Source organism: Excalfactoria chinensis, chromosome Z (assembly GCF_039878825.1).
Source record: "Excalfactoria chinensis isolate bCotChi1 chromosome Z, bCotChi1.hap2, whole genome shotgun sequence".
NCBI lineage: Eukaryota > Metazoa > Chordata > Aves > Galliformes > Phasianidae > Excalfactoria > Excalfactoria chinensis.
Window position 1 is genome coordinate 27,222,974 of NC_092857.1, and position 26,981 is coordinate 27,249,954.

Sequence of the window (26,981 nt, forward strand, 5' to 3'; positions counted from 1 at the left end):
TCCTTGTTCCAGGCTTTCACTCTAATTTCTGGGTCCTTACATTTCTGAAGGCATGAAACTTCCCACTCACATTAACACTGGCAACTGCTTGTGAGGCTTACTAGCATGAGCCTTAGCTGTTCAGCAATCTGCTCACAGTGAGAAGGCCACGCTCAACTTCAAATTACTCATGTCTACAAAGGTGAGATGTCTTTTGAATACCAAATTCTTTCCTGCTGTAATTTAATCATGAACATAGTACCTGTGGCATAATTGCATAGCTTCTGCAGCAGCTGTCCCCTCATCCAGCAAAGATGCGTTAGCCACATCCATTCCTGTGATATCACACACCATAGTCTGGTAATTTAGCAGGCTTTCCAGTCTTCCCTGGGAGACCTCAGGTTGGTAAGGAGTATACTGGGTAACCCTGTAAGGAAAGAATTTGGAGTCTGGGTCATAGAATACCTAGCAGGCTTATACTATTAAAAAACATCAACAATAAAAAAACAAAAACAAACAAACAAAAAACCTGAAATGATATTGTTGAGTATGATCCACCAATGAGAAAGTTTGTTAGAAAACATTTCCTTTTAGGTTGTTGTAATTTATTCCTCTCCTGGAAACCTGAGGGTATGTTCTCACTTCACTCTGACTCGGCTTTTTACAGATGAATTATCTTCCTCCAATTTAAAAAGAGAAATTACTACTAAAGTTATCGTAGAATTGCTTCCTGAAGAGAGGGGTGTAGTAGGATCAGAGTGTGGGAGAACTGAGTCATGTCACTGTGTCTGAACGAGGATGCTTATTTCAAGTTTGTCTAAGTATTGGTGTTATCTGCCAATGTGCTGTTTCTGACGTCTTGTGCTTGCCAAGCATGCTCCACACATGGTAGAAAAGGCACTTGGCACCTCTCAGGTATAGGCTTAGCAACACACCAGTTCTTGAGAATGGACAATTAGCATAAGGGAACTGTAAATAGACAGTTTTTAAAGGATTTCTACTCACAGGCTATAATCAAATAGTTCTTTTAAGTGAAGTTTCTCCATTCTTTGTTGTTTTATTTTTTAAAATCTACTCTTAAACTAAGCAGCTGTGAGTCTGATAGTTCTCAATCCTACTTCTCCAGCAGAGAAAGGATCATACATCAGATAAATGCCATGCTTTGGGATGCTAAAAATGGTTGAAAACTACCAATTCCAGTGAGGACACAAAAAGTTAAACTCTGAAATCTTTAATTCCAGTACCAGCACAAATAACCATGGATCATGTTTAACAGTTGCACTAGTGAAGAAATCTTCGGTAACACTGAAACATTTATTTAAACACGTGACCTTCTCTTTAAAGGTTGACTGGCATTGTCCAAGCATCTAAATACTTTCACAAAATAACTATACTTCTCCACAACTTCTTCAAATAAAACAGCTGGTTTTAGTCTGCAATGTAACTCCTGCCTGAATCTAAACCTCACACTAAATGATGTTCCGAAACTCATTTACAACTAAAATCCCTAAAAGTAAAACTCACTTTTGAAGTAAACCTTCTCACAGATCAAATCTAAGCAGTACACTAAGCTATCTCTCATTCAAAACAACATAAAAAAAAAACAAACAAACAATTCAAACCAACCAGCACCTCTCTTCTGCTTTGGTTTACTAGTAGCTACTTTGCATGTGGAAGTCCAGTAGCTTCAACATTCAAATTAAATTACTGTAATGACAAGGAATACAAACTACAAACAGCCGTTTTTGTTTGTTGTTGTTGTTTCCCACATCCCCCACCCCCATCCCCGCCAACAAAACTGGAGGAAAATACCATCTCCAGCTGATATCCATTAGGACTAAAAGTGCTTCTGCAGACCTGGGCTCACAAGTTCACAGTGGAAGATGGGTCATGACACAGGAAACTTTCCATGGGAGGCTAACAAAGTCTTTCTGGAGCCTGTGTCAGACCCGTCAGGAGTCTGATATTAAATGGCTGTTGCTTTTGTAACTATTTAAAGCTTGGGTTCATTTGTTTGTTTGTTTTTTGCCCACTCTTTGCCTCATCCTGCACTCAGAAACATTTATATAAATATCAACTTCAAGACACTGAGGAGGGTTTAGAAAGACACTTAAGTACTGTGTCCCTGCAAGGCTGGCATCGTCAGACTGGCATCAAAGCAAGCTGTATCCAGGAAACATGCTTTCAGCCAAGGGCTAGGCTGCTGATCAAAAATCCTGCCTTACAAAGGAGCAATTTTTGTACATAGAAACTGGGGTTGTTTTAGGAAAAGAGATACATTAACTGCAAAAATAACAATTACCGCTTCTTTATGCTAATGTTAGCTGTTGCTTCTACTTCACCTTAAAACATCTCCTTCGGGAAATAATGAAATGGCAGAATGTGCATAGATTCCACTATCAAGAAAACATTCAGTGAAGCAGTTCTTGATTAGTACTTGCAAGAGTACAGCCAATAAGATGTGAGAGTACATCGAAGTTATTTTTTAACATATGGTCAAAACATTTGACCACATATTTTCTACAGTAATTTCTTCTATGGTTTTATTAAATCTCTGGAAAGTTATTGTACTCAAAAACGTTATACTTCCATTTTGGTATAACGTATGTTCTTGCAGTTTTAGACATCCACAACACAAATCTCATGTACTGTCAGAGCTGGAATTTATCTGTACTTCCAGTCATAGTTTTCTTTTTGAGATCTGACAGTAAATGAACAGGAATGTAAAGTAAAGACAGACCTCTAGCATAGTTTAAAACCAACCTATATAAGCAGTATCTTACTCGTGGGTTTGAGAAAGCAGGATGGTCCTGTGATAGGAATGGAGTCATGCCAGTTTCCAGTCAAAGCACAGACACGGAATTTACTGCCAATTTGGCACAGGCTGTGAGTAGCTTCTGCAGCTTCCCGTACTTAGTCTGCAAGCAGAAGCTAACTGCTTAAATTCAGTATCGTATACAGTAAATTTTACAATGCAGTGTATGAGAGCTAAGTGCTACTGGCTGCTACATTACAGAGGTGATGTTAAGATTGATGATGTCCATGGTACAGTTACTTTACTTTTACATACTTTTATGTCTGTGGATAAAAATAATAATGAAGTACTTAGGAGAGCTCTGCACCATGCTCCATTGCAAGATGTTATGAAACGTCTCAGATTTTCAAGATTTCAAGATTTTTGAGGCCTGACAGATAGTCAAAAACACTAGGGCTGCTCTAAAAGTAATGCCTCCTATTTTATTACATCAGTCCACAATGTCATAGAATCATAGAATTACCCAGGTTGGAAAAGACCTCGAAGATCATCAAGTCCAACCACAGCCTAGCCATAGTACCCTAACTCTAACAACCCTCTGCTAAATCATATCCCTGAGCACCACATCTAAACGGCTCTTAAACACAGCCAGGGACGGTAACTCAACCACCTCCCTGGGGAGCCTATTCCAGTGATTAACCATCGTTTCTGTAAAGAAGTGTTGCCTATGTCAGGTATATATTCATGGCAAGGCAACAGAGGTGTAATTTTTCCACTGATGTTCAGTTACACTGGGGGTCCTGGTGGACAAAAGGCTGGATATGATGCAGCAGTGTATGTTTGCAGTCTGGAACTTTATTCAGGGCTGCATCAAAAGAGGGTGCAGCCAGCAGGTCAAGGAAGTGATCGTCACCATCAGAACTACTATGTCCAGGCCTAGGGCACTCAGTATAAGAAAGGTGTGCAGCTGCAGGATTGGGTCCAGAAGAGGGCCATGTAGATGATCAGAGAGCTGGAGCACTTCTCTCATGAAAAGATGAGGGAGCTGGGTTTGTTTAGCTTGGAGAAGAGAAGGTTGAAGAGATCTCATTATAGCCTTCCAGTGCTCACAGGGAGCTTATAAGCTGAAGGGAGACTGACATTTTACATAGTCTGATAGTGACAGGACAAGGAGAACAGCTTCAAGCTAAAATAGGGGAAATACATACTAGACTTTAGGAATAAATTCTTTGCTCACAGAATGGTGAGGTACAAAAACAAGTTGCCCAGAGAAGCTGTGGATGTCCAACCCTTAGAGGTGTTCAAAACCTGAGTTGGTGGCTGGCAGCCCTGCCCATGGCAGGTCATTCAGACAAGTGATCTTCAAGATCTCTGACAACCTAAACCGTTCTATGATTGTATTCTTTTGTTGCCATGCAATAGACAGCAGCAGAGGGACAGTACAACAGAATGGTGTCTGATATGCAAGTGCATAAGAAGCAAAGGCACAGAACTGAATTCCTCCACACAGTAAAAAATGGCACCCACTGACATTCACTGGTGTTTGCTTAATGTTTCTGGAGACCAAACAGTCAATGTGAGCACAGTGAGGTGGTCAGTGGTGTGTTTCAGCTGTGGTGACAGTGGGTCACCTCCACTGGTACAGGCCCAGCACGTGCATTCTTGTTAATTGCTGGTGAAGATGTACATCTAATGGTGGTCACTATGTTGAAAAACAGAGCAAATTCTCAGCTGCAAAATACTAACAAAGAGCACAATAACACTATTTGAATCAGTTGTGGTTTCCATGGAAATAATGTAGGAAGCATTACTTCTACAGTGACTAATGTAGACACTATGCTGTTTTGATGCGTATCTTAATAAGAAACTCATATGTTAACAAAAAAGCCTAATCAGCCTACAAGCTAGTTTCTGAAGCCAAATATCCTTTATATCTTTAGTCTTCCATTTATGTTCACATTATGCGACAAAACTGAGTGCTACTAAGGCAAAAGTTAAGCACACTTGGTGTAAAAAATCTCATATGTGAAAATTGGACACAGCAGAATAAACACTATTCATTCCAGCCAGTACACAGGTGACATATTTACGCAGCTGAGGGGCCCATGCTGGATGTCATTTAATGGATAGTAATGCTCCCAGACAAAACCTTCTGTCTCCATTGTGTTCTCTAAAGACAAAGCAAGTATACATACTGAGCTGCTTCTTGTTTAAAAAAAAAAGCAGGCTAATACTTTTAACAACTCAGCTGTGTATGGAAAATACACCTAAGACATCCAACCAGTGCTAGTATAGAACTGCTAGTTACAAACTACCAGGAACAAGGAATTGTTAGCAGCTAGTAACCAAGACCAAAAGCAAACCAAAATATGAGATATCTACATACTACACACAGTGACTAAATCAAATGCCTCATTAGAAGACAGGAATTTTAAGCGCTGCATTCCAGTAAAGCTCTGTTTCACTACAGAAGGTTTTCTGCTTATTTTCTTTGAATCAAAGTGTTTGCTGGGTATAAAAAAATATAAAGATCTACCCAAAAGTTTTTGAAGTAGCTTCTTTCATGGTTATGGAGCTTTTTCAAATGGGATTCAGGCTTAAAAGGAAGGGATGCCCAATCTTTTCTAAAGCTACCAGGCAGCTAACTAGCGTATGGTACTGTCAGACAGTTTTGTTTGAAACTAGGCTTATATTGCAAACAGAGATACTACACATTGTAGTCCTGATGCTTCAGAAAGTTACAGAACTCCAGCAGCATTATTTTTTTTAGCAGAACCTGAGGTTTGCGAAGATGTTTCTGTCAAATTCAAAGAAAGCAGATCCACTGCTGTGGGTCAGTAGGTTCATATTCAGCTGAAAGTACTTTGTTCTAAATAATTTTCTACCAAAATCCACCTCTGTGTTTCCTGCCTCCGTCCAACAAGTTCAACTGCTTCAAAAAACTGTGCTCACCAACTTCTACAAGTATTCTTTTTCAAATTCATCTTGCAAGCCTTGCTCTAATGGATGCCAAGCAGTCACATGAGAGCCAGAACTGAGCAGAAACAATAAACCTGTACTTGCAGCATTTCCCTGGCTCTGTAACACACACTGCATTAGCACTGACAGTTAAACACTCAGATGATGTAAGGACAGCTATGATTTCTTAAGGAGTTTCCATAAAATCTGTATGGTTATAACATCTCCTCCATCACACGTTCCCTCTTTCTGTCCTCCTAGAAAACATAATTCTTTTTATTCTTCTGTGGGATTAGTTGTTAGGATTTTAGCTCTATGATTTTAGTGGACACTGCAAGAACAGATTTCTGGATACAATCTACAAGTTATTTTAATATTACTATGTAGTTTGTTAGGATTTCAAAATATTTCAGCCCGATTACCTTGAGCAACTGGTTACTCGTTACACTCTACCAAAATACTTATTTTATGTGTTTTGAAAAACAGAACAGGGATAAAACCAAATAAATCTTGGTCTATAGGTGCTGCACAGATTCCTTAGATCCAAAAAGAGCAACTCTGTAGTTGATTCAAAAGTCTGACACATACATAAAGCACTCAAAACAAATACCTCAATGTCTTGGAACTCTGCAGTTACAAAGATCCATTTATGGAAACTCAAAAGACGTGGTATCTAAGAAGCAATGATTTATTTATTTATTTATTTACAAACACTAAATATAAATAACCTTTTAAAACTGCTTTTATAAAATCAAATTTACTTGCTAAGTAAGATGGCAGTTAATGTCTTAATACGGTACAAGAAAAGGGCTGTAATTGACTTCAGATAACGGAGCTTCCAAACCAAGTGAGACAATGAAATGTACCAGTGACATTCTGTGTGATGCAAAGTGAGATTCCACATCAATTTTAGTTTCTCTCCTGCATCTGAGTTACAGTCCCTTTACAGACTGTAAATGAATGTTTATAAACAAGCCTGAGTGCTGCTGTCAAGAAAAGGCTACCAGGAGACAAAATCCCACTTCTATTTAGATTAATGCTGTTTACAAAATGTAAATTATTGCATTAAAAGATTTCTTCTTCACATTTGAGAAAAGCCAAAACCAAACGAGTTCAGTTCAAGTCCATAAATCAGACTTGTCTCAAAAGAAGCTGAAACATCCATTGAATGATAAGATCAAAAGGCACTCTGTCCTTTCAAAAACAAATTATCAGCTATATCAGCTATCACTGTCTACCCATATTCAGGCATTAGTAGAGTCAATTATTTGTTCAGACAAGAACATACTTTGCGGATACAGATTCACTTTCTTGAAACTCTCTGGTTTCAAAAAGGAAAAAAAAAAAAAAAAAAAAAAAAAAAAGAGAGGATAAGAGGATAGAAAGATGAAAAGCCTCTGAGATTTCCAAGGCTGTCTTCTACCCCATAAGAAAACCAGAATCAAACATTTAACATGCAACACATGTTAAATCCAACTAAAAATGCAGTGGAGGAGCCTGCTGCTCTAGTTTTAATTCTTGAATTAAATCCTTCATTCTTGAATTATGTTCAAGAACAAAGATTTTAAACTTCCTTAAAGCAAACTAAAACACTCTTGGGTTTGGTTAACATGCATATATTGTGACTTCTAGGTCAGTAAAATTCTATGGTTCTATGAAATATTCAAAGGAAAAAGTATCTTCTAAAGTCAAAGAATTTTCTTTCTTCCTTCTAGCTTCAATAACAGCAACACAGTTCCTTTATTACTTTATTATTATTCTGTATTACACTAACATGTAATACAGAACAGCCTTAATCATAAAAATAGATTTGGGCCATATCTGTCTGCAGTAGTTATCACATGAATTTAAAACGTTTGAATTTAATAAATATGTGTTTAGCAAGAAAATGTTGTACATTACCATCCTGCATTCTCCAAAAGGTTCCGTGCAATGGGCTGTGGCACTGAGCAGTTGTAATAACCCATGCCTATATAGGACCTCCATATCTTGTTTTTGCTTGCTATGTTGTATAAGGTTTCGAGGATTTCATTTTCACCTAATTGAGAAAAAATTATGTCAGAAAACTTCAGTTACACACAACACTAACAGATTTTAACTAAATTGCCTTATATAAAAATGCCCTTATATAGAAACTTACCAGGACTGACTGACTTAGGAACAATAACAGAGTAAGGCCAAAAGGTTAAAACACTATGGGAAAGCTTAAATTCCACAAAATATGAACATTTGTCCCCATTAATTTCAAGAAACAGCTGAAACAGATACATCTGAACTTAAATATTTATATTACTTTTCCTCTATTGTACTTTTACGTTAATCAGATTTGACAGCTCGGTCATAAATATTCCATTTTAGGCAGTTACTCATTTTTAAAGTACTGAATGCCCTAAAGAACAGAAATATACTTCTCTCAAGAAAATGCAATTCCACCACTGTGGAAATGATGATGAGAGAAACATCTGTAGGGAAACGTCTCGCGGAGTTCTTTTTGCTTTAGGGCAATGTGCGTACTGTGTTTTTTGCATATGCCTTGCAGTACATCTCAGAAGGGACCCTTCATCAGAGAACTTCTTTTTTAACCCCTTCACAGACTTTAGACACTTTCCCTGAACAGCTGATAAAATGGAAAAGTTTTACTCATTCAATACTAAGTTTCCTTCATTGGTTTATTTTTGAAAAGTCTGAACACAACATTTCTAGCTTAAGAAATTCCATTTAAGATTAGCTTTGAAATCAGCCTGCCAATCTAGCTTAGCAATTACAATAGAACACTTTTGAAGTGATCAGATGAAAGGGGTATGTACTCCCTGTCTTTCCCAGCTACAGTCCAGTTCCTGTTCTTGCTTCAACATGCTTATCACTGACCCTATGCCTGTACAAAAGCTGTATCCTGTCAACCCCTCTAACAACTGTAACCAACAACAACCAAAAGGAAAGATTTACCAGCTACCTTATTAACAACTACCTTAACACTCGAGGATGCAGAAAATGGTCAGTGAGCTTTGTAACACTATGTGGAGGGATAACCACAGCCCACCTAACAAACCTGTCTGAAACTGGACACCAAGCCTCTCAGGTGAGGTGCTTGGAAAGATTTTCTTATTGTAACTTTTCCCCAGTTCTGCCCCTGGAAACTGCTGTGCAGCAGCAGCAGCACAGTAGCTGCACTAAGTTATTCTGTCTGTTCTGCATTGCAATCTGAAAGTCAGACTTTGGAATATAAGGCTATAAATCACCAACACATAACAACCTGAGCCCTGGGTATTTCAAAACTTTCTTCTCACTGCAGGTTACTCCACCAGGAGAGATCAAACCAAACATTTTATACTCCAGAATCTCCTGGTGAATTATTATCCATAGAAAACATCAAGTTTGCAAATTAATATCTTCTGCAGACATAAGAAGGACACAATCACTTCAGCTCTGACTTCAAAACTCGTATTTCCTCTTTTACTGCTAGAGCTGACATTTCATTTAATATGTAAAATATATATATATATATCTTTTTTTTTTTTTTTCCCCAATTATTTTCTTCCACAGTCCCCTAAATGGCAGTAACACTTCCATAAAGGTGTTTTTCATTTGTTCTTCACAGATCTTCAGTTTCAGTCACAATGTTCATCCTTTCTATGCCTTTCTATTTCTAACTCATTGCTATGTTTAACGTATAAAGTTTAATTTCTTGTTACAGTTTTCCTGGAGATTCTGGAGTCATGCATTTATTTGATCTCAGCAGTGTCCAAAGCAGTTTCTAAATAGCAGTGACAGTTCCACTCCCCCGTACTCCTCCCACTCTGCTTATTCCAGACATTTTTACTACTTTTACTACTTTTTTTTTTTTTTTTTTTTTTTTTTCTTTTAGTGAAGGCTTTAGTACTACAGATGCTTTCCACTACCATTTGCAAGTCAAAAAGAAAAATGGTTTTGTGTTTGGTTTGAAGGGGAGTGTTGTATTCTTGCAAAATTCTAACTTCAGCAATTTTATGGAAATTCCAGTGTCTTTGTTTGACTCCAAATTGAGCTGAAGGCAGAGGATCGCTATCATTTAACTTACTCACTAGCCTGATGTCATACACACAATGCGTTAAGAGCACAAATTCCATATTGAGCACATACCACAAATACTGAACTATATGCTGATAGCATTCCCTTTGTTTGCCTCACTAGATATGCAATCTAGAAAGTTAAGAGTTACTTCTCAGCAAATACAGCTAACAACTATCACACACACACACTGAACTTTTGCTCCCTGAAATAACACTAACATTTCCATACTGATCCAAGGAACAAGGGAAAAAACCTAAATGAGACCATAAAGCAGCTCAAGCAGCAATTAAACTTTCAAGTGAAAGGAGAACAGCATCCACCTGGAAGAGCTGCAGATGTAGATCCCAACACTGGCTTTAGATATAGTTGTGTGAATTATCCCTGGAAACAGTCAAATGATTACTTTTAATCAGCCTCCTATGGCAGGGTGAAGCCCAGCCTGAGTCCAGTGAGGCTTTCTATGGGCAGTGTTAAACCTCAGAGATCCATGAGGCCTCAGCAGACTCAGCAGGACCCCATAACTTGTTTCCCCATCAGCAACAGGTTATGGCATTCCCTACTGCACCCAGCCTAACTTCTAATGGCAATTCCCATAATGCAACCTGTGAGATGGGTCTGTTATTGCACTGACTGCTCTGTGTGAATGACTAACACTAGTAGCAAGGCAGAACAGTGACGAGTAGTTCTACGTATATCTAAACATCCTTTTTGATATTCAAAACCAAATGGCTCAATTTTCAGTCTGGTCAGCAAGAGAGTGATCAAATCTAGAGAATTACAGATTCTTTCTGCTGTATAATACACAGACGTGGAGGCATGGATAGCAGAACACTGTATTCTCATAAATGTTTGTTTAAAGCTAATATATTTGAGTATTTCATAAAAATTCAAAACATGCAAATTAAAAACACCACCCAAGATACCTCAGTGTCAGGTTTCCAACTTCTTTCAGCTCTCCTCAGCAATAGGAGAGATAAAGAAACATCCAAAATGGAAACAAAAACGTGATAAAGAATTGACTACTGCTAACAGAGGGGAACAGGCCATTGCACATGTATTTTCCAGTTTTCTTAAGCAACATGATTGAAACACATTTTTAATTGGAATTCACTTAATTGTCTACAGTCTACAAATCCTCTAGGAACCTTATTCAGCAGAAAATAAAATTGCCAGGTAAGTTACTGCAGTTGATCTTTATTCCCCTCAGCATTATATCAGATAACACGATCAGGGATAGTACCCAGAAGAAAGTTCATTGATCCTGCACTACTCTTATCAAATAACTGAGGGGAAAACTCAATGAAGTTCCCAATAGGAGCTCAATGAGAATACTTCAGGACTGCTACTGCCACGTCCACAGATGGAAAAGGCAAAATGTATCACAAAAATATGAAGTGGGAATGAGTTACCTGGTCATAAAAATGACAATACTGTTATTCCTGTTAATGTTTCAGTGGCTAGTGTAGCCGTGTTGCTTTTCACTTGATATCTATAAATAATATGTATCCAACAAGGTTGGGAGAAGGGGAGGAATCAAGACAAAAGAAGACTGAGATACACAACATAAAATCCACAGTGTAAAAGGGCAGAGACTATTTCATATAATTTTCACTATTTCATATCATTATCACTTGGCCAGGCCTCAAACTTTCTTTTTAAGCCTTCTGATATCAAGGAAGCAATATCTTCACAGCAGCTGCTACAGGAAAAGGGCATGATTTCTCTTGCATTAGCAATTAATTACATCTTAACGAAGTCACAATATATTGAAGAGTTCCAAAGCACTGTCAGACATGCACTAACGCTGCAGGACAGGGCAAGAGCTCCTGCTTGCTCCAGGTGCTGAATCCTACCATCTGAAGAAATGGCAGCACACAGACATGGTCTGCTGCCCTTCCTCTTCCTTCTCCTGTTGCTTGGGCTGCCCATGCTTACACAGTCTGTTTGGGCAGCAGAAGCAGCCTGGACAGACACGCTGAGACTTAACTGACTGCTTTTGACCCACATCCCTTCAAAAAATGTTTCAAATGGAGACTCAGCTGGTCTCTTAACAGGCTTTTTTAAGTTAACTTTCGGAAATTCTGAAGTTCTATAAATACAACTGTGAATATTTTGGAAGAAATCAGAGTAGGTTTTGTGCACACAATCCTTTACTTGAAATCCTGAAACAACACAGAAATACATAGCATAATAAATGAAACTTACATATAAACTAAAGATGAGCATACAATGTTACCACTGCAGGGATAACTACCGCTGATACACACAGTAGGCTTGCAGCGATTAAAGGAGGATTAGTCTTACATACATTACTCTTCCTTCCGTCCTTCGCTGCTGATCAGATCTGTACTGCAAGAGATCTACCAGCAGAATGCTAAAAGAAAATGAAAGACCATGTCTAGCGTAGCTGCACTTCTGTCAGCACAGCTTAGCATTTACCAGTACAGCTCTTCCATTCACACACAACCTAAGCCTCTAAGACTACACTGGGTATTTGTCTTCCCTGTTAATATATTGTGTCTGTCAAGGAAGAAATGAAACCCAATTCCTTGACTGAAGAATGGGATTATGTTAAGATGTCAAGGAAATATAGCACATTTAAAAGAGGAGGAAAAGAAAGCTCCTCTTGTGAGAAGGCGTTTTATTTAGGAATGACAGAATGTGCTATAACATTAAAAGCAGCTTTAAAATACAATCTGCAGTTACAGAAGGAGTTATTTTTACTGCTATTGCATACAGAGGGCAGAATGGTGTTGTGATTTTTAGGAAACATGTCACTTTATCAAGGATCTATAAAGCATAACAGTTTTTTCCTACTGCCACCAAAGTTGGAAGACACACATACACATCAGACTTCCTCTCTGCAAACGGCAGTTCTGCAGTTTACCTTAGCTGAGAAAACTCACCAGCCTACCTACATCAGCTATGGAGGTGTATGGCAACAAAAATTGCTCTCTTAGGTCACACAGAATTCTACAACAGCATTCATTAGGAACGTAGCTATGTTACTTCATGCTCACACCTGCAAAGCCTAAAGCTATAAGATCTGAAGAAAATTAAAACAATTACAGAGACATATGACACTCATGCAGGCAAGTTATTTGTGGTATACGCATGGTTCTATTAGGCTACATATCTAATTCTAGCCTTAAGTAACAACTCCAGTGACACTTCAGGGTAAGCTCAGCTGCATTTCCAAGTACAAAGGACCAAACTGAGTGCAGTTGATTTGCTCAGCTTCGGGCTGGCCTGGGCAGTCATTATGGTTTGTTGTTTGTTTTTTATTTTTTTTTTAATTGGGATTGTACAGGGAAAAAAGAAATGTATTTAAAACTATTAGAAATCACTATATCAGGAACCTGATAAACTCTTTCATTGAACAACACTTTTGGAATTGCCTTGCCCTGTTCTCTCTTACATGTATGATGTCTGGGGATGATGGGAGCAGAATCTTCACCCAAGTGAAAAGAACACGTTTAAGGCATGGTTTAGTGGGGTAATACTGGTGGTAGGTGGATGGTTGAACTAGAAGCTCTTGGAGGGCTTTTCCAACCTTGGTGATTCTATGATTCTAAAACAGAACACAGTTCTCACATCACTTCCCTAGTTTTGCCATCTCCTTTTAACACAAGGCAGCGGATAGAGAAATCATTTATCTTACTGATAATAGGGAACCCTAGATCAGTGATAAGAAAGAAGTGTTCTCTCTAATGATGCACTAATGGGGAGCAAGCTTTACTCAGAATAGAGAGCTCTGGGTCCAAAATGTTCAATGAGAAGTTGTACAACTTTAAGTGGAGGCTTCCAACTTTTCTGTTACAAACTGTGGAGTTTCCTGCTGCCAATGGAGTGGAAAGCTACGCAGTAAGTTACAAAGGCAGCCAGCCTCCATGCTGAGTAGAGAACAAAGACAAGCAGCAGTACACAGGCAGAGGTTTTCAGCGCTTCATCTCTCTTGAGAACTCACTGCACGTAGCATGAGATGGCATCACAGCCACATTCTGTTAGAGTTTGCTGTAAGAGAACTTGAACAGCATAACAAATGGAGCAAAATGCACCATTAGCTCACAGGTCCCACTGCACAGTCAGAGCCTGTATGTAGCAGGACATCACTAATTCATGGTGACGTGGGAGGGAACCGCTTCAAACAGACCAGTGTGCATTCACATACATAAAACTGCAACAGGATTTTGGCTTAAGCCAGCATCACTGGCTTGGATTTCATTAACACACAATTACTGTAGTGCTAAACTCTGCTGTATCACAGTTCTGCACATGTTAGCAATGTCAAACTTTGTAACAGTATTGCATATTAAATCCAGAAATTGGAGAAGTGGTTTCTTGAGATGTGGTTATTACTTACAATCTACATTTACCCACCAACCCTTTTTACTTAAATTTTTAAAGTTCCTTGCACTGGAGTTAAATACAGACAACTCATCAATATGAGAGAATTCTGACCCACAAATATCAGCCATAGCAAAACATGTTGAGCAGCACTTTGCAATTCACACAGATGAAAGAAAGTGACCAAATTCCACCTCTCTCCCTGTTCCCATAGGACATGAAGGTACCAGGAATTCAGTGCCACAGCACTCATGGGGTGTTTCACAAGCAGGACCCTCTCCCCCACCAACACCAGGCCACATCCCCACAGGCCCCAGCTTCCCCGTGCTCTCTTGCTGCTGGCAGTAGTGGTGATGCCACCTGGGATTCACACAGAGCCCTTGAGGCCCACAGGGACCAGGTAGCAAGGACCCAGCGCCTAAGAGCTTGGGCAGAGGATGCAGCTACAGACGTGAAACTGACACTGATATAAAAACCCCTGGTACCTGAATTGGCACTGCACCCTGTAAGCTTTGGTGGAATTGTTTAAGTTCGGTGTGTTTTTAAGTGTTTCCTTCACTCCCTGGACTCCCAGCACGATGTCTGCACGTTAAGTCTGCAGACAGAGATTTCGTGCAGTGATCAATAACTTTAAAGCGTCAGTATCCGAGGATTCACCAAGCCGCGCCAGTTCTGAACAACAGCCACTACCACCGCTCTCAGGCGCGGCTGTTACAACGAGATGCGGGTTCCGCACGCCGATACAACAAGCGTACTGCTACTCGGGAGAGGGGAAGGGCACACAAAGAAGTCTTGCAGACAGATGGCAGCCCACCCGAAGCAGCACTCGGAGGGGGCGGCTTTTGGCCACGCCTTTCCCTCCGTATGGGGTTCCTGGGACAAAGCGGCAGCACCGCACGGCCGGGAGTAGACTCGCACAAGTTTTCCTACCGCCCTAAGCGAGGCGGGGGGCTGCAGGGAAAAGGGGGCAGCTGCCGAGCGCGGAAGCCGCCCGAGCAACAGCGGGGCCACTTACCGACGTGGTCGTCCATCCTCAACGGTCTCCGCAGCCGGATGCTGGCCGGGATGGTTTTATCCATCAGCTCCTCGACGCTCTGCAAAGAGGCGGCCGAACAGCGTCGTTAGCCGCCCCGCACCGCCGCGGCCGCGCGGCGCCCCGTGCCGCAGGCACCCACCTGTACCCCGACGGCGCGCAGCATCTCTCGCTTCTCCCGCTCCCGAGGGCCGATGTGCCGCCGGCAGAAATCATCGTGCCGCGGCAGCAGCTGCTCGATGCACCGCGCCGCCTCGCCGCCGCCCCACCGCTGCTGCTGCCGCCGAGGGCCCCCAGCCGCCGGCCTCAGGTGCCGCGGCGCCCCGCGGGCCGCCAGCCGCCCCCACCAGCGCCCGCAGCTCTGCATGGCCCCGCCAACACCGCCCCGCCGCCGTCGGGCACCACGCTTTGTGGCCGAGGAGGGCGGTGCGGCGCGGCCCCCGCCGCCAGCGCCAATGGGGAGGAGAGGCGGTGCCGTGCTCGCCCCGCCTCGCCGCCACCTGATCCCCACGACCCCGGCCAGGCCGACCCGCCCGGCCCTGACCCCGCTCCGGCTCCGGGGGGGATGCGGAGGTGGCGGGGCGTTGCGTTGCGCTGCGTTGCCCTCCGGCGTAAGGCTGTGGAACCGAGAAGGAAAAATTCTGCCGCCCCGTGCTTTGTGCGCATCTCTGAGTGGGTGACAAGGCTGCGCTGCACCTGGCCACTACACTGATGGTCATCCAGTGTGCAGTTCTGCTGGGCTGCCAGGGGCCACCACAGCCTCCATCTTCTCTTAGTTTTGCAGCGCTGTTAATTTTTCCCAGTGATTTAAGATGGCACTGTGTTGCTGTGTATGTACGCATGCATAGCTGCGTCTTCATCTGAAGTGTCCAATCCCTTAGCATGGCTGGTACTTTGGAACCAAAATCTTCACAGTGCCCAGCATCTGTAGGGGACTTGGGCAGAGATGCTGTGATGGTGTCACCTTGCTGGTGGCCACACACAGATGCCCTTGACTCGGGTGCTCTTTAAGACAAAATGGATGCAGTGTGCAGAAGGACCTGCGGCTAGTTCAGGTTGTTTAGAACCCTGACCAGCCTGAGCCTTAATATCTCTAGGGATGGGGTATCCACCACCTCTCTGGGAAATCTGTTCCAGTGCCTTCCCGCCTTCATTGTAAAAGATTTCTTTCTTAAGTCCAGTCTAAATCTCTCCTTCTTTAGTTTGAAAAACTTGTCCTGTCACAGCAGACCCTGCTAAAGAATCTGTCCCCTTCTTTCTTACGGCCCCCTTTAAGATACTGAAAGGTATCAGGCCTCCTGGAGCCTTCTCCAGGCTGGACAACCCCAGCTCTTCCAGTCTGTCTTCCTAAGGGATGTGTTCCATCCCCTGGATCATTTTTGTGGCCCTCAATTCAAACACCTCAACAGGTCTGCAACTCTAATTTTTTTCTCACATTCTGACCAGCTTGTTCTCCTTTCAAGGCACAGATGGTCTTTGAGGGCTGCTTTCCAGCAGAGCTTTTAGAAGACAGAATTTGAAGGCACTTAATTTTTCTACAGATGTAACTTTAATTATAGGTTTCTGAGATCTCTCTAATCAAGGGAATTGCTCTTCTAGATAATTAAATCAATATTGGATGGTATTTGCTGCTGTGGGTTCAAATGAACAGATAGAGCATTAAGAAGCAGAAATTTGGGATCAGATTACTTAGAAGTAATGGTGCAAACAGAATTATTTAGATAACATTATGTAAATAATGTGTGATTTCTGTACCACGGATCTCACCTTTTAAACCTCATCCTGGGGCTTTTGTTTTGTTTCAGTGGTGTCTCTTTGTTATGTACCACAGACAGCCCCAGGAAGGAGCAGCAGTTGAGAAATCTCTAGCCACAGGCTGGCTCCAGACTCCTCAGGAACTCACCCCTCTGGCTATGCTTGAAGCTGTAAGAAAGGTGGAGAGGACAGAGAGGAGGGCTGGAGGGATCACCATCTGGCACCATGCCCTGCATAATGCTGTCAGCAGGCGTACTGCACAACTTCTGCCCTTACCTGCTTCAGCTTGGGGTGACACTGCCTCGGAGAGTGAGGTATCAGTTCCCTCTGTTCAGTTCTGCCTCTGCACCTCTGAAGCCTGTTTCCGACACTGTCCACTTGCAGGTACCTAAAGAGGAATACAAAATAGGTCAAAAATGGTATAGCTACTTGTCCCAAGTATTTCATCAGTCAGTTAGCACTGTGAGAATTCTCTACAGACAGACAGACAGACAGACAGACAGACAGACAGACATATAGATGATAGATAGATAGATAGATAGATAGATAGATAGATAGATAGATAGATAGATAGATAGATAGATAAAGAAATCCCAATGAGCTTATTTCTCAAATTTGTTAAGCTGCCAAGCAAGCACTGTAAACTTCTAGTGTAATACATAGGATGCTCCAGAAGTAATGACTCATTTATTTCCATGCAGATACAAAGAGCACAATGACATGATTTGATGGAACACATTCTCAGATACAAAATATTATTTTTCAATGTAGACAACGCTATTAGCTATGCATTTTCACCAGTGATGAACAACAGCAATTGTGCCACACTTACACCAGTGGTAAGGTGAGGCATTATATTTGGAGCAGTTTTTGTCAATGTAATGGGTCACTATTCAAGACAGTCACTTTAGAATCCTTTATTTCACAGCCTACTACTCCTTAAAGCCATGAAAGACATTTTAACAGTAAGGACATTGCCATAAGTAAAACAATACAGCACCTGTAGGTACCAGTGCAGACTGGCTCTGAAATATGCTGGCTTCTGCCCTGATGTAAGATTCTTTTTCCATAGAAATTACTCAACAGATTTTATTATTATTACTATTATTATTTATTTTTTCTGTTGAAATGATCACCTCTGCTGCCTTTATGAATAAAACTATCAGCCATGACCAGGGCTTTCAAATGTCTCTGGTATATCAGGTAAGGAATTATGATCTTTGATGATCTAGATGATGGGATTGAGTGTACCCTCAGTATTTTTGCAGATGACACCAAGCTGGGTGGTGGTGCCTGAGGGTAGGGAGGCCCTTCATAGAGATCTGGATAAGCTGGATCGATGGGCTGAGGTGAATGGGATGAGATTCAGCAAGGCCAAGTGCCGGGTTCTGCTCTTTGCCCACAATAACCCCATGCAGCACTCTAGGTTTGGGGCTGAGTGGCTGGATGTCTGTGAAGAGGAAAGGGACCTGGGGGTGTTGGTTGATGCTCAGCTGAACATGAGCCGACAGTGTGCCCAGGTGGCCAAGAAGGCCAATGGCATCCTGGCCTGCATTAGTAACAGCATCGCCAGCAGGAGCAGAGAGGTAATCATCGCCATGTACTCAGCACTGGTGAGGCTGCACCTCGAGTACTGTGATCAGTTTTGGGTCCCTCTCTACAAGAAAGAGATTGAGGCCCTGGAGTGTGTCCAGAGAAGGGCAACAAAACTGGTGAGGGGTCTGGAGCACAAGTCTTATGAGGAGCAGCTCAGGGAGCTGGGATTGTTTAGCCTGGAGAAGAGGAGGCTCAGAGGAGACCTCATTGCACTCTACAACTTCCTGAAGGGAGGCTGTGATGAGGAGGGATTTGGCCTCTTCTCCCAGGCAACAAACAGGACCTGAGGAAATAGCTTCTTGTACCAGAAGAGATTTAGATTAGACATAGAGAAAAACTTTTTCTCCCAGAGAGTGGTCAGGCACTGGAATGGATGCCCAGGGAGGTAGTGGTGTCACCATCCCTGACAATGTTCAAGAGGCGTCTGGATGAGGAGCTATGAGATATGGCTTAGTAGCTTGTGGCACTAATGGCAATGGAAGGACATTTGGACTAGATGATCTTTCAGGTTCTTTCCAACCTTGTGATTGTTTCTATGGTTCTATGATTCCATGATTCCCTTTTTCCCCCAATACTAAACTATGGAAAGGAGAAACAGATTGCAAAAACCTTCCTATGCATGTTTTATATAAATACTTGTAGGCAGATAAACAATAAAAAACAAAATAACTTATTCCTCAGAAAATGAAAGATAAAATACACTGCTGTACTGTTGTGGAGATTGCTACCTTTTCAGGTGTCCTTCCTATGATTTTTTATCCTCATGAAATACTTAAGCTCTAGCAGGATTATTTGCTTTAAGTAAAAAAGGTCTACAGCTGTCTTTATGTAAACAGTATAGACCTTTAACTAATATATCAAGCCAGGAATTGTTTTTTTTTTTCTTTTTTCCTAAGCTCATTTCTTCATTTAAAGTAGCAATATAACATAATTCTCTTATAGGCATTTTCCACCAGAAACTACTGAGGAGAAAATTATTTCTCAACAGTGCATCTGCATATACAGAATTTATGGCATGATGACTGAATTACCACCCTTTTTTCCCCCCTACTTTTATACCAGTGAAATTTAAGAGCACTGTGTATTGCTCGGAATTTGTACCTAGGCAGTAGCTGTCACATCCCTAAATATAACAGCATGATGTTCAGGTAACTTAGCAGCAGAAAATGCAATAGGATAGGCAGTGCTGTGGTAAGACTGGGTAGAATCAATGAGATATTTTTTAATGGTCCTCAAGAGCTTGATGCAGCCACTACTGCCAAACATGTAGTATGCATTTTTGCAGTCTTTAAGCACTGCTATAGTCTCACTGAGCATAGCTGGATCATAAAATAAGGTCAGTGTTAGTAACATGGTAGGCTTGGTACCAGGGACTGTTATGGTTTTGCTTAGGGCCTCCTTCCTCTAACAAAGAACACGCTATGTTATCACACCAAAATGTGTCTTTACAAACAACAGTGAAGCATCCTCAGTAAAGTGTTGTGCAGCTTTGTGACTTATGATAATTCATCTTTAAGCTTTTAAAACCGTCTTTGTTAACTATCAGCCCTCAGGGAATACAGTCCTTTACTGGTTCCAAACTCAGAAATACCCCTATACGGTGTATAGGGCTAACAATCCATGTATTTCAAAGTTGCCTTTGTTTTCAGTTATTTGGTCAACTGGAACTGCAGTAAAAGCTCAGTGTGCTTCCTCTCAAGACTGCTTTATCACTCACACACCCATACCTTCAGCAGCCTCAGTGTGCAGCTTCTGTTTTACCTGCAGTGTTGGATATATAATCTTTAACAAGTCTGCTGTGTACCACACTTGCTAAGTCCATAGATCAGTCTATGAATATTCTGCAATTCTATATCATAAATATAGAAATATATCCCCTATCTCGAAGTAATAAAAGTGAAGTATTGGCACAGAGAATTGTGTGCAATCACATGTGTTTCTCCTCTTCAGAATGAATGCAGCAAGGGTAACTTCTTAGGTTCTGTACATATTTCTTGGATGGATATATATGCAGGCTCAAGTGGGTGCATAAACTTTCATATCTTTGTCTAAATAATCAAATACAGTTTTTCTTATCAAATAAATTAGTGATATGACCATTTTGACAAAGGGTAATGACACAAAGAGTTCTGATTAGGAAATTCAGGCCTGCAAGGAAAAGAAGGAAAGAAAGAGGAGAGAAAATGTTAAAAAATCCCTGAGACTTCAGAAGAAAAGTTTTGTGGAATCCTTGTGCAGCCTTGAGCATCTTTGAATATTAATCTCTCAATTGAGCCCTCTCAGCCTCCCTTCTGATGTGGGGAAATAAGTGAGGAAGACAAGAATTTGATGCTTCTTGTAAGGTACTTGGTGTCCTAAGCACAGTTTCTCTGTTGGAGAGCAGCAGGACCTAGGTGCTGGTGCACGTGGCAGCCGTGTCTTGCAAAGCATGGGCACAATGAGGAGCCAGGCACCTGTAAGAGGATTCACCTAAAGTCCCAGGTAAGGGACAAGCTGGGTTAAGGGACCATGTACAGGCTCAAGGCAAGAGCAGAACACAACAGAACAGGAGACAGGTCTAGAGACAAGATTTCAGCTTACACTTAAAGTCCATTTAGCATGCAGATGTGGAGCCAAGCCACAACTTAGATCCCTGGCAGCACCTGCAGGAGACCAGCATACCCACCAGACAGTAAGCCAGGCTGGTCTGGAGACAAGTGCTCCTACAAGAAAGCTAAGAGCCTGTGGTGAGGTGAAATTGACCTGTGCCAGCCCAGTGAGGTCAGCACCTGCAGAGCCTGCTGGTGCACATGGGTCCCTGACTTTCTTTGACAACTGAAGCAGCCATAACAGCAGTTAGGCAGGGCCTTTCTGAAGGTTTACTGTGCCAACAAGCCTTTGGATTATTTTTAAGACTCCTGACTGATTTCCAGTATCCCGGGAAAGAGAAAAAAGAAAAAGAAAAAAAAAAAGTTCTGGCACCCCTAAAAGAGTCAAACTGTTTTCCTACTTCACTTCCCTTTATGTCTTGAGTCATGGATGTACAGTACACAGTGCTTCCCACATGGAGAGAAGTGCACTGGATCCAAACATTGGTGGGCTTGTTCTCCTTTTGCCACTGTGCTCCCTCACATTGTGACAAACTGAGCTGCCTCACATCTCTGTGACACATCTGGGGCAGCACAGCTGCCACTGTGTCTCCGGGCAAGTACCTACTTTTCCCAGAGTTGTAGGATTATGATTGACGGTGGGTTGGTTTTTTTTGTTTGTTTGTTTGTTTTTGTTTTTGTTTTCCTAATTATCATAGCTCCTGTGTCTTCCCCTGGCAGGAATTTGTCTGGTACTGAAGCTCTGCTTTTAAAAATCTACTATGAATCATTACAGAAGCCCAACCAGCGTCCTCTGTAAACCCCCCAGAGGGGAAGGCCAGGAGGAGTTATTCACTGCTGACTGGGTGATTTTCTAAATCTTTCTTTTTGTCCCTTGCTCTTTTTTAACTTGGTTCAAAGTTGAGCTCAAAGGTAACCTTGAATACTGATTCAGTTACTTAATACTTGTTAGATTACACTCTTTATCAAGTTACTTGTGTCCACCAGCTTTTAAATACTAAATATTGTAATATGATTACAGCACTGACTATTCAAGTCATTTCTATCTGTAGTCGTTATCTATTAAGAATACCTGTGAAATGCACATTGCAATGCAAGAATTTCTGTTGCCTTATCTAGTTTTATTAGGCAATAAATAAGTTCTTCTTGGCACAGAGGACTGCATACTGCTTACCTTAACAGCAGTATTATTACAATAAGGTTCCGAATTATTCTTTGGGAAGTAAACACTCATAGTCTTTTGTTCTTATCAACAGGTTAAATTTGTTATGTACAGACTTTGTAGAGTTTGAAAATTCAGGAAGTCTAAGAGGTTATTTTTCTGAGGATTCAGTTTTCCACATAAATGGGGTTTTGTTTTAGGATTTTTGTATTAGAAATGGAATTATAGCCCTTGTTTGCACTTCAGAAAGTAAATCAATGCAAACAGCTGAGATGACAGGTTCAGGAAAAGTTTTAAAACAATCCCCAAACAACAGTAAAACAACATACAAAACAGAGGAAACAGAAACAGCAGCAACAACAACCCCTCCCACCCCCAAAACAGATTTAGAAATCTATCCAGTTTTCAGTTAAACAGGTGTTAATGAAAGCAAACAACTGTTTGAAAGTCACTGACTAAATTTCCTTCTTTCTTTACAGAACTGATCACGTGTCCTTACCTTTCTGTTTTCATTTTTCTAGAGTTTGGATAAGGTTTCTTTGCAATAGTGAATCACTCACACAACCATATTTCTCTGCTTTGTTTGAAGAAAGAGTTTAAGAAGCACTCTTTATAAACCACAGAAACTCTGTTAAGGACATGCTCCTTTCTCCTTTACAGCTTTGGGAAAAAGAAATCTGGCGCTCCCTTTTGTCTCAGAGTTTGTAGAAGAGTTTCTGAGTCTTCGTCTACTTTAAAAAGGCTGTTGCTTCCAGAGATGTAGCAACTTAATGATTTTTATCAACACGCTGCTAGAGACTGCTTAAAAATATTCTGCAAATGAAGCAAGCAATGGCATCAAAACAACATTTATTTAGGGTTTTAGGTGGCTTATAAGTGGTTATAGCATATGCAGATACAGATATATAAAGATATACATCGATACAGATACATAGATATGCAGATATAGTATATAAGAGTTTAGCTATCTGCCTGATGGATCACGGAGGTTGAATATCAGAGCTATCAGAAGGGAGAAAACAGGACTGTATGAGGCTAGAAGAGTGAAGCATTCTTTCTGTGACAGCAGCTGCTAGTGTTGGTTCACCTATCTTCTTTAAATACATTTGCAATTGATTTGATATCTTACAGACTCCTTGTGAACTTAGCTGTGTGAGATCATCAACACAGACCAGGAATAAATCTTGATCGCTATTGAAGAATCTGGCTCTGAAATCACAACTGAATAAATACTTCAACGTTACATAATGTCTTAGTTAACATATAACTTGGAAAAAGCTTGAAATGTTGCAATGTTCCAGTTCTGGTATTAGATATATCCTTTCCCTGATTGTATTAAAAAACTTCTGTAGACAGTACAGCTACAGCAAGCTTGCCTTACCTCAGGGTGGCACGATCTCAGTATGACTTAACATTCACTTACACTCCCTGAACTTGACATTGATGGCACATGATTTGTACAGTCACGACTCTGCAGCTCTGGCCAAAGAGCCATGTGAAAATAATTGGCTCTGTGCAGTGCTGCATTAACACAAACTCTGCCTCTTAACAGGACTCTTTAACACCATAATGGGCCACATCTAATTCAGAAAATCGTTATTTCATATGGTGTACTGAGCTGTAGTCCCAGCTCAAGTGAAGAAGGAATAACACGCAGATTTTGGGAGTGGCTACAGAAGTGGATTGCAGCAGGAAGTTGAAAAATGCTGCTTTATGGCTCACAGGTGATAGGAAATGCTGATCAGAGAAAATTAGGTTTGTGTGAAAGGAAAATGAGCAAGTAGTGATGAGACAGGACTGATCAGTGGAGGAGAATAAGAGGGAAGAACTGAGTTAGGAATAACAGTAAGTGTAAAACTGAAAGAAAAGTAAACAAAAAAAAAAAAAAAGAAAAAGGAAAAAAAATGCAAATAACTACCTACTTTCTACATAAGACAAGTGCTCGAGGGAGACAGTAGTGACTCTAAATATTCTAAAACAGCATCCTGCTGAGTATGTCTAGTGACCAGATTCAAACTGCAAAAGCAAGCATACGTTTTCATTTCATGATTTTCAGATCATTTTTGGTATAAAATATAGTTATGTCACAGCCAGTAATTAAAATAGCATAGGAATACACAATGATGAAGGAAACTGAGAAATCTCAGATACCTCCAGTGTGTTTAAAAATAATGATGGCATACATAGAAAGGACCCATTATCTCTTTATTTTTTGTCATTACAGCCATTCTCTTGAATAAATACATGGCAAAATATTCATTAATCAATAAACAGAAACAAGAGGGAGTTTCCACAGTATTATAACACCTCAGAAGTTATATATTTTCAAATTATACCTACTCATGTAGAACATTCTGCTTGCTACCCAGAGGTTAATCTGAAACATGCATCTTGGTTTTCCAGTGGATACTGAGTTACTTAAGAGCACTCTGTTGATTTACTGCTGAAGTGATGAGAGTACTAGAGATCACCTTCATCTTCAGTGCTAATATATTAGTCTTCCTGAATGCAAATATTTAAAATGTATCTTCTCTGTACTTACGTTTACCAATTGCAAAATGCCATTATGCAACTCCGTCTTTGGCAACCTTTTTAAAAAGTTGGATTAAATAATAAAACCAACTCACCTTTACTTTTTACTGGATTAAGGTTAACATAAACCAGAAACAAGCAAAGTGCAACTGCACTTCCTCATCTGAGTGACAACTGCTTTTAAAAACAGTGTGTCACCATGGTAATTTCTGCCATGTAATCAGAATTAAAACTGGGGATCCTTCTCACTGCTTCAGCACAAAACCTGTACTGATCAATATCAACATTAGAATAAACTTAAAAGACAGAAGAAATATGCCTTTCTAAAGAAACAGCTTATGCTCATTGGTAGGAAAAAATGCTGGGCAAGGAGCACTGACTAGTACAGTCTGTACCCTCTTGCCTAAGCAATTTTTAATCAAGGTAAGCAATATACATTGGTCAGTGGGACTTGGCTCTCAGGAACTCTTAAAGTAATGAAATGCAAGAGTGGCAGTGAAATATAAAGACCAGATTCTGCTTTCCTGGTCATACCTCCTTTGTTAACTCCTTTAGTAAAACATGAGAAAAACTAAATAATTATGCTCAGGTAACCCACTGGGTTCATGAAAGGCAGGTCCAGCTTGACTAACCTGATCTCCTTCTGTGATTCAGTGACTTTCCTGGTGAGTGAGGGAAAGGCTGTTGACATAGTCTTCCTAGACTTTAGCAAGGCCTTTGACACTATCTGCCTCAACATTCTCTTAGAAAAGCTGGCAGCTTAGAAAAGCTTGGACAGGAACACTCTTTGCTGGGTGAAGAACTGGCTGGATAACTGGGCTCAGAGAGTGGTGGCAAATGGAGTTAAATCCAACCAGCAACTGGTCACGAGTGGTGCTCCCCAGGAGTCAGTATAGGGGCCTATTCTATTCAGTATCTTTATTAATGACCTGCACATGGGAATTGAGTACATCCTCAGTAAGTTTGCAGATGAGACCATGCTGGAGGGAAGAGTTGATCTGCCCGGGGGTGGGAAGGCCCTACAGAGCGATCTGGATAGGTTGGATTGCTGGGCTGAGGCCAGTGGGATGAAGTTCAACAAGGCCAAGTGCCAGGTCCTGCACTTTGGCCACAACAACTCCGTGCAATACTATAGGCTTGGGGCAGAGTACCTGGGAGACTGTTGCAGAAGAAACAGACCTGGGGGTGTTGGTCAGCTCTGGACTGGAAATAAGCCAGCAGTGTGCCCAGACAGCCAAGAAGGCCCATGGCACCCTGGTTTGTTTAAGAAATAATTTAGCCAGCAGGTGCAGGGAGGTGATTAGCTCTGTAATCAGCTCTGGTGAAGTCACACTTTCAGTACTGTGTTCAGTTTTGGGTACCTCAGTACCTCATAAAGGTACTGGAGTGTGTCCAGAGAAGGGCAACAAAGCTGCTGAGGGGAGTGGAGCACAAGTCTTTTGTGAAGAAGCTGAGGGAACTGGGCTTGTTTAGCATGGAAAAGAGGAAGCTCAGGGGAGACCTCACAACTTTCTACAGCCACCTGAAAGGAGGTTGTGGTGTGGTGGGAGTCAGCTTCTTCTGCCATGTAAACAGCAATAGGACTAAAGGAAATGGCCTCAGATTTTAAGATTCAGGTTGGATGTTAAGAAAAATTTCTTCTCTGAAAGAGTGGTCAGGCACTGAAATAGGCTGCCCAGGGAGGTGGTGGAGTCACCCTACCTGGAGGTGTTTAAGGAACATTCAGATGTTGTACTGGGGGACGTGATTTAGTGGGCAAATATTGGTGGTAGGTGGATGACTGGACTGGATGATCTTGTAGGTCTTTTCCAACCTTAGTGATTCTGTGATTCTATGAATATTAGTAGATAGATAGCAATGCCTGAAATTGTATATCTTCCATTAACATCTGTTGTGTTTTTCTAAGTTTTTTTTTTTTTTAACTATAAATTAGTCTGAACATTTCATTAATTGTGAAGCAGAAATATAACAGTCAGTAGATCAGGAGACCTCTCATAATTACAGACTTAAGACTTTAAAGCAGTATGATTACTTTCAGAGCAAGGGTCGTTGACCTATGGAAACATATTTGAACAGTCACAATTATGAGTACAGCAATTAAGTGTTTGATGGTTCACTGAAATACTGAAAATTGACAACAGTATGTTTAATTAAAAAACAGCTTAAAGGGTTTTATTGCCTCCAAAAATAATTTTACTTCTCTGAGGTTTTAATCCCATTCACAGC

General features: G+C 41.1%; 1 protein-coding gene across 1 annotated transcript in view; it reads right to left on the bottom strand.

Annotated features, from left to right (window-relative positions):
- Positions 1-15,489, bottom strand: part of GLDC (glycine decarboxylase) — a 39,699-nt gene extending 24,210 nt beyond the window's left edge. Inside the window, exons 1-4 of the mRNA XM_072359220.1 lie at positions 15,265-15,489; positions 15,105-15,183; positions 7,595-7,730; positions 242-406 (exon numbers count right to left, since the gene is read on the bottom strand). Of these exons, the coding sequence (XP_072215321.1) occupies positions 242-406; positions 7,595-7,730; positions 15,105-15,183; positions 15,265-15,489 (605 nt within the window). The remainder of the gene's footprint in view (positions 1-241; positions 407-7,594; positions 7,731-15,104; positions 15,184-15,264) is intronic.
- Positions 15,490-26,981: the final 11,492 nt, after the last annotated feature.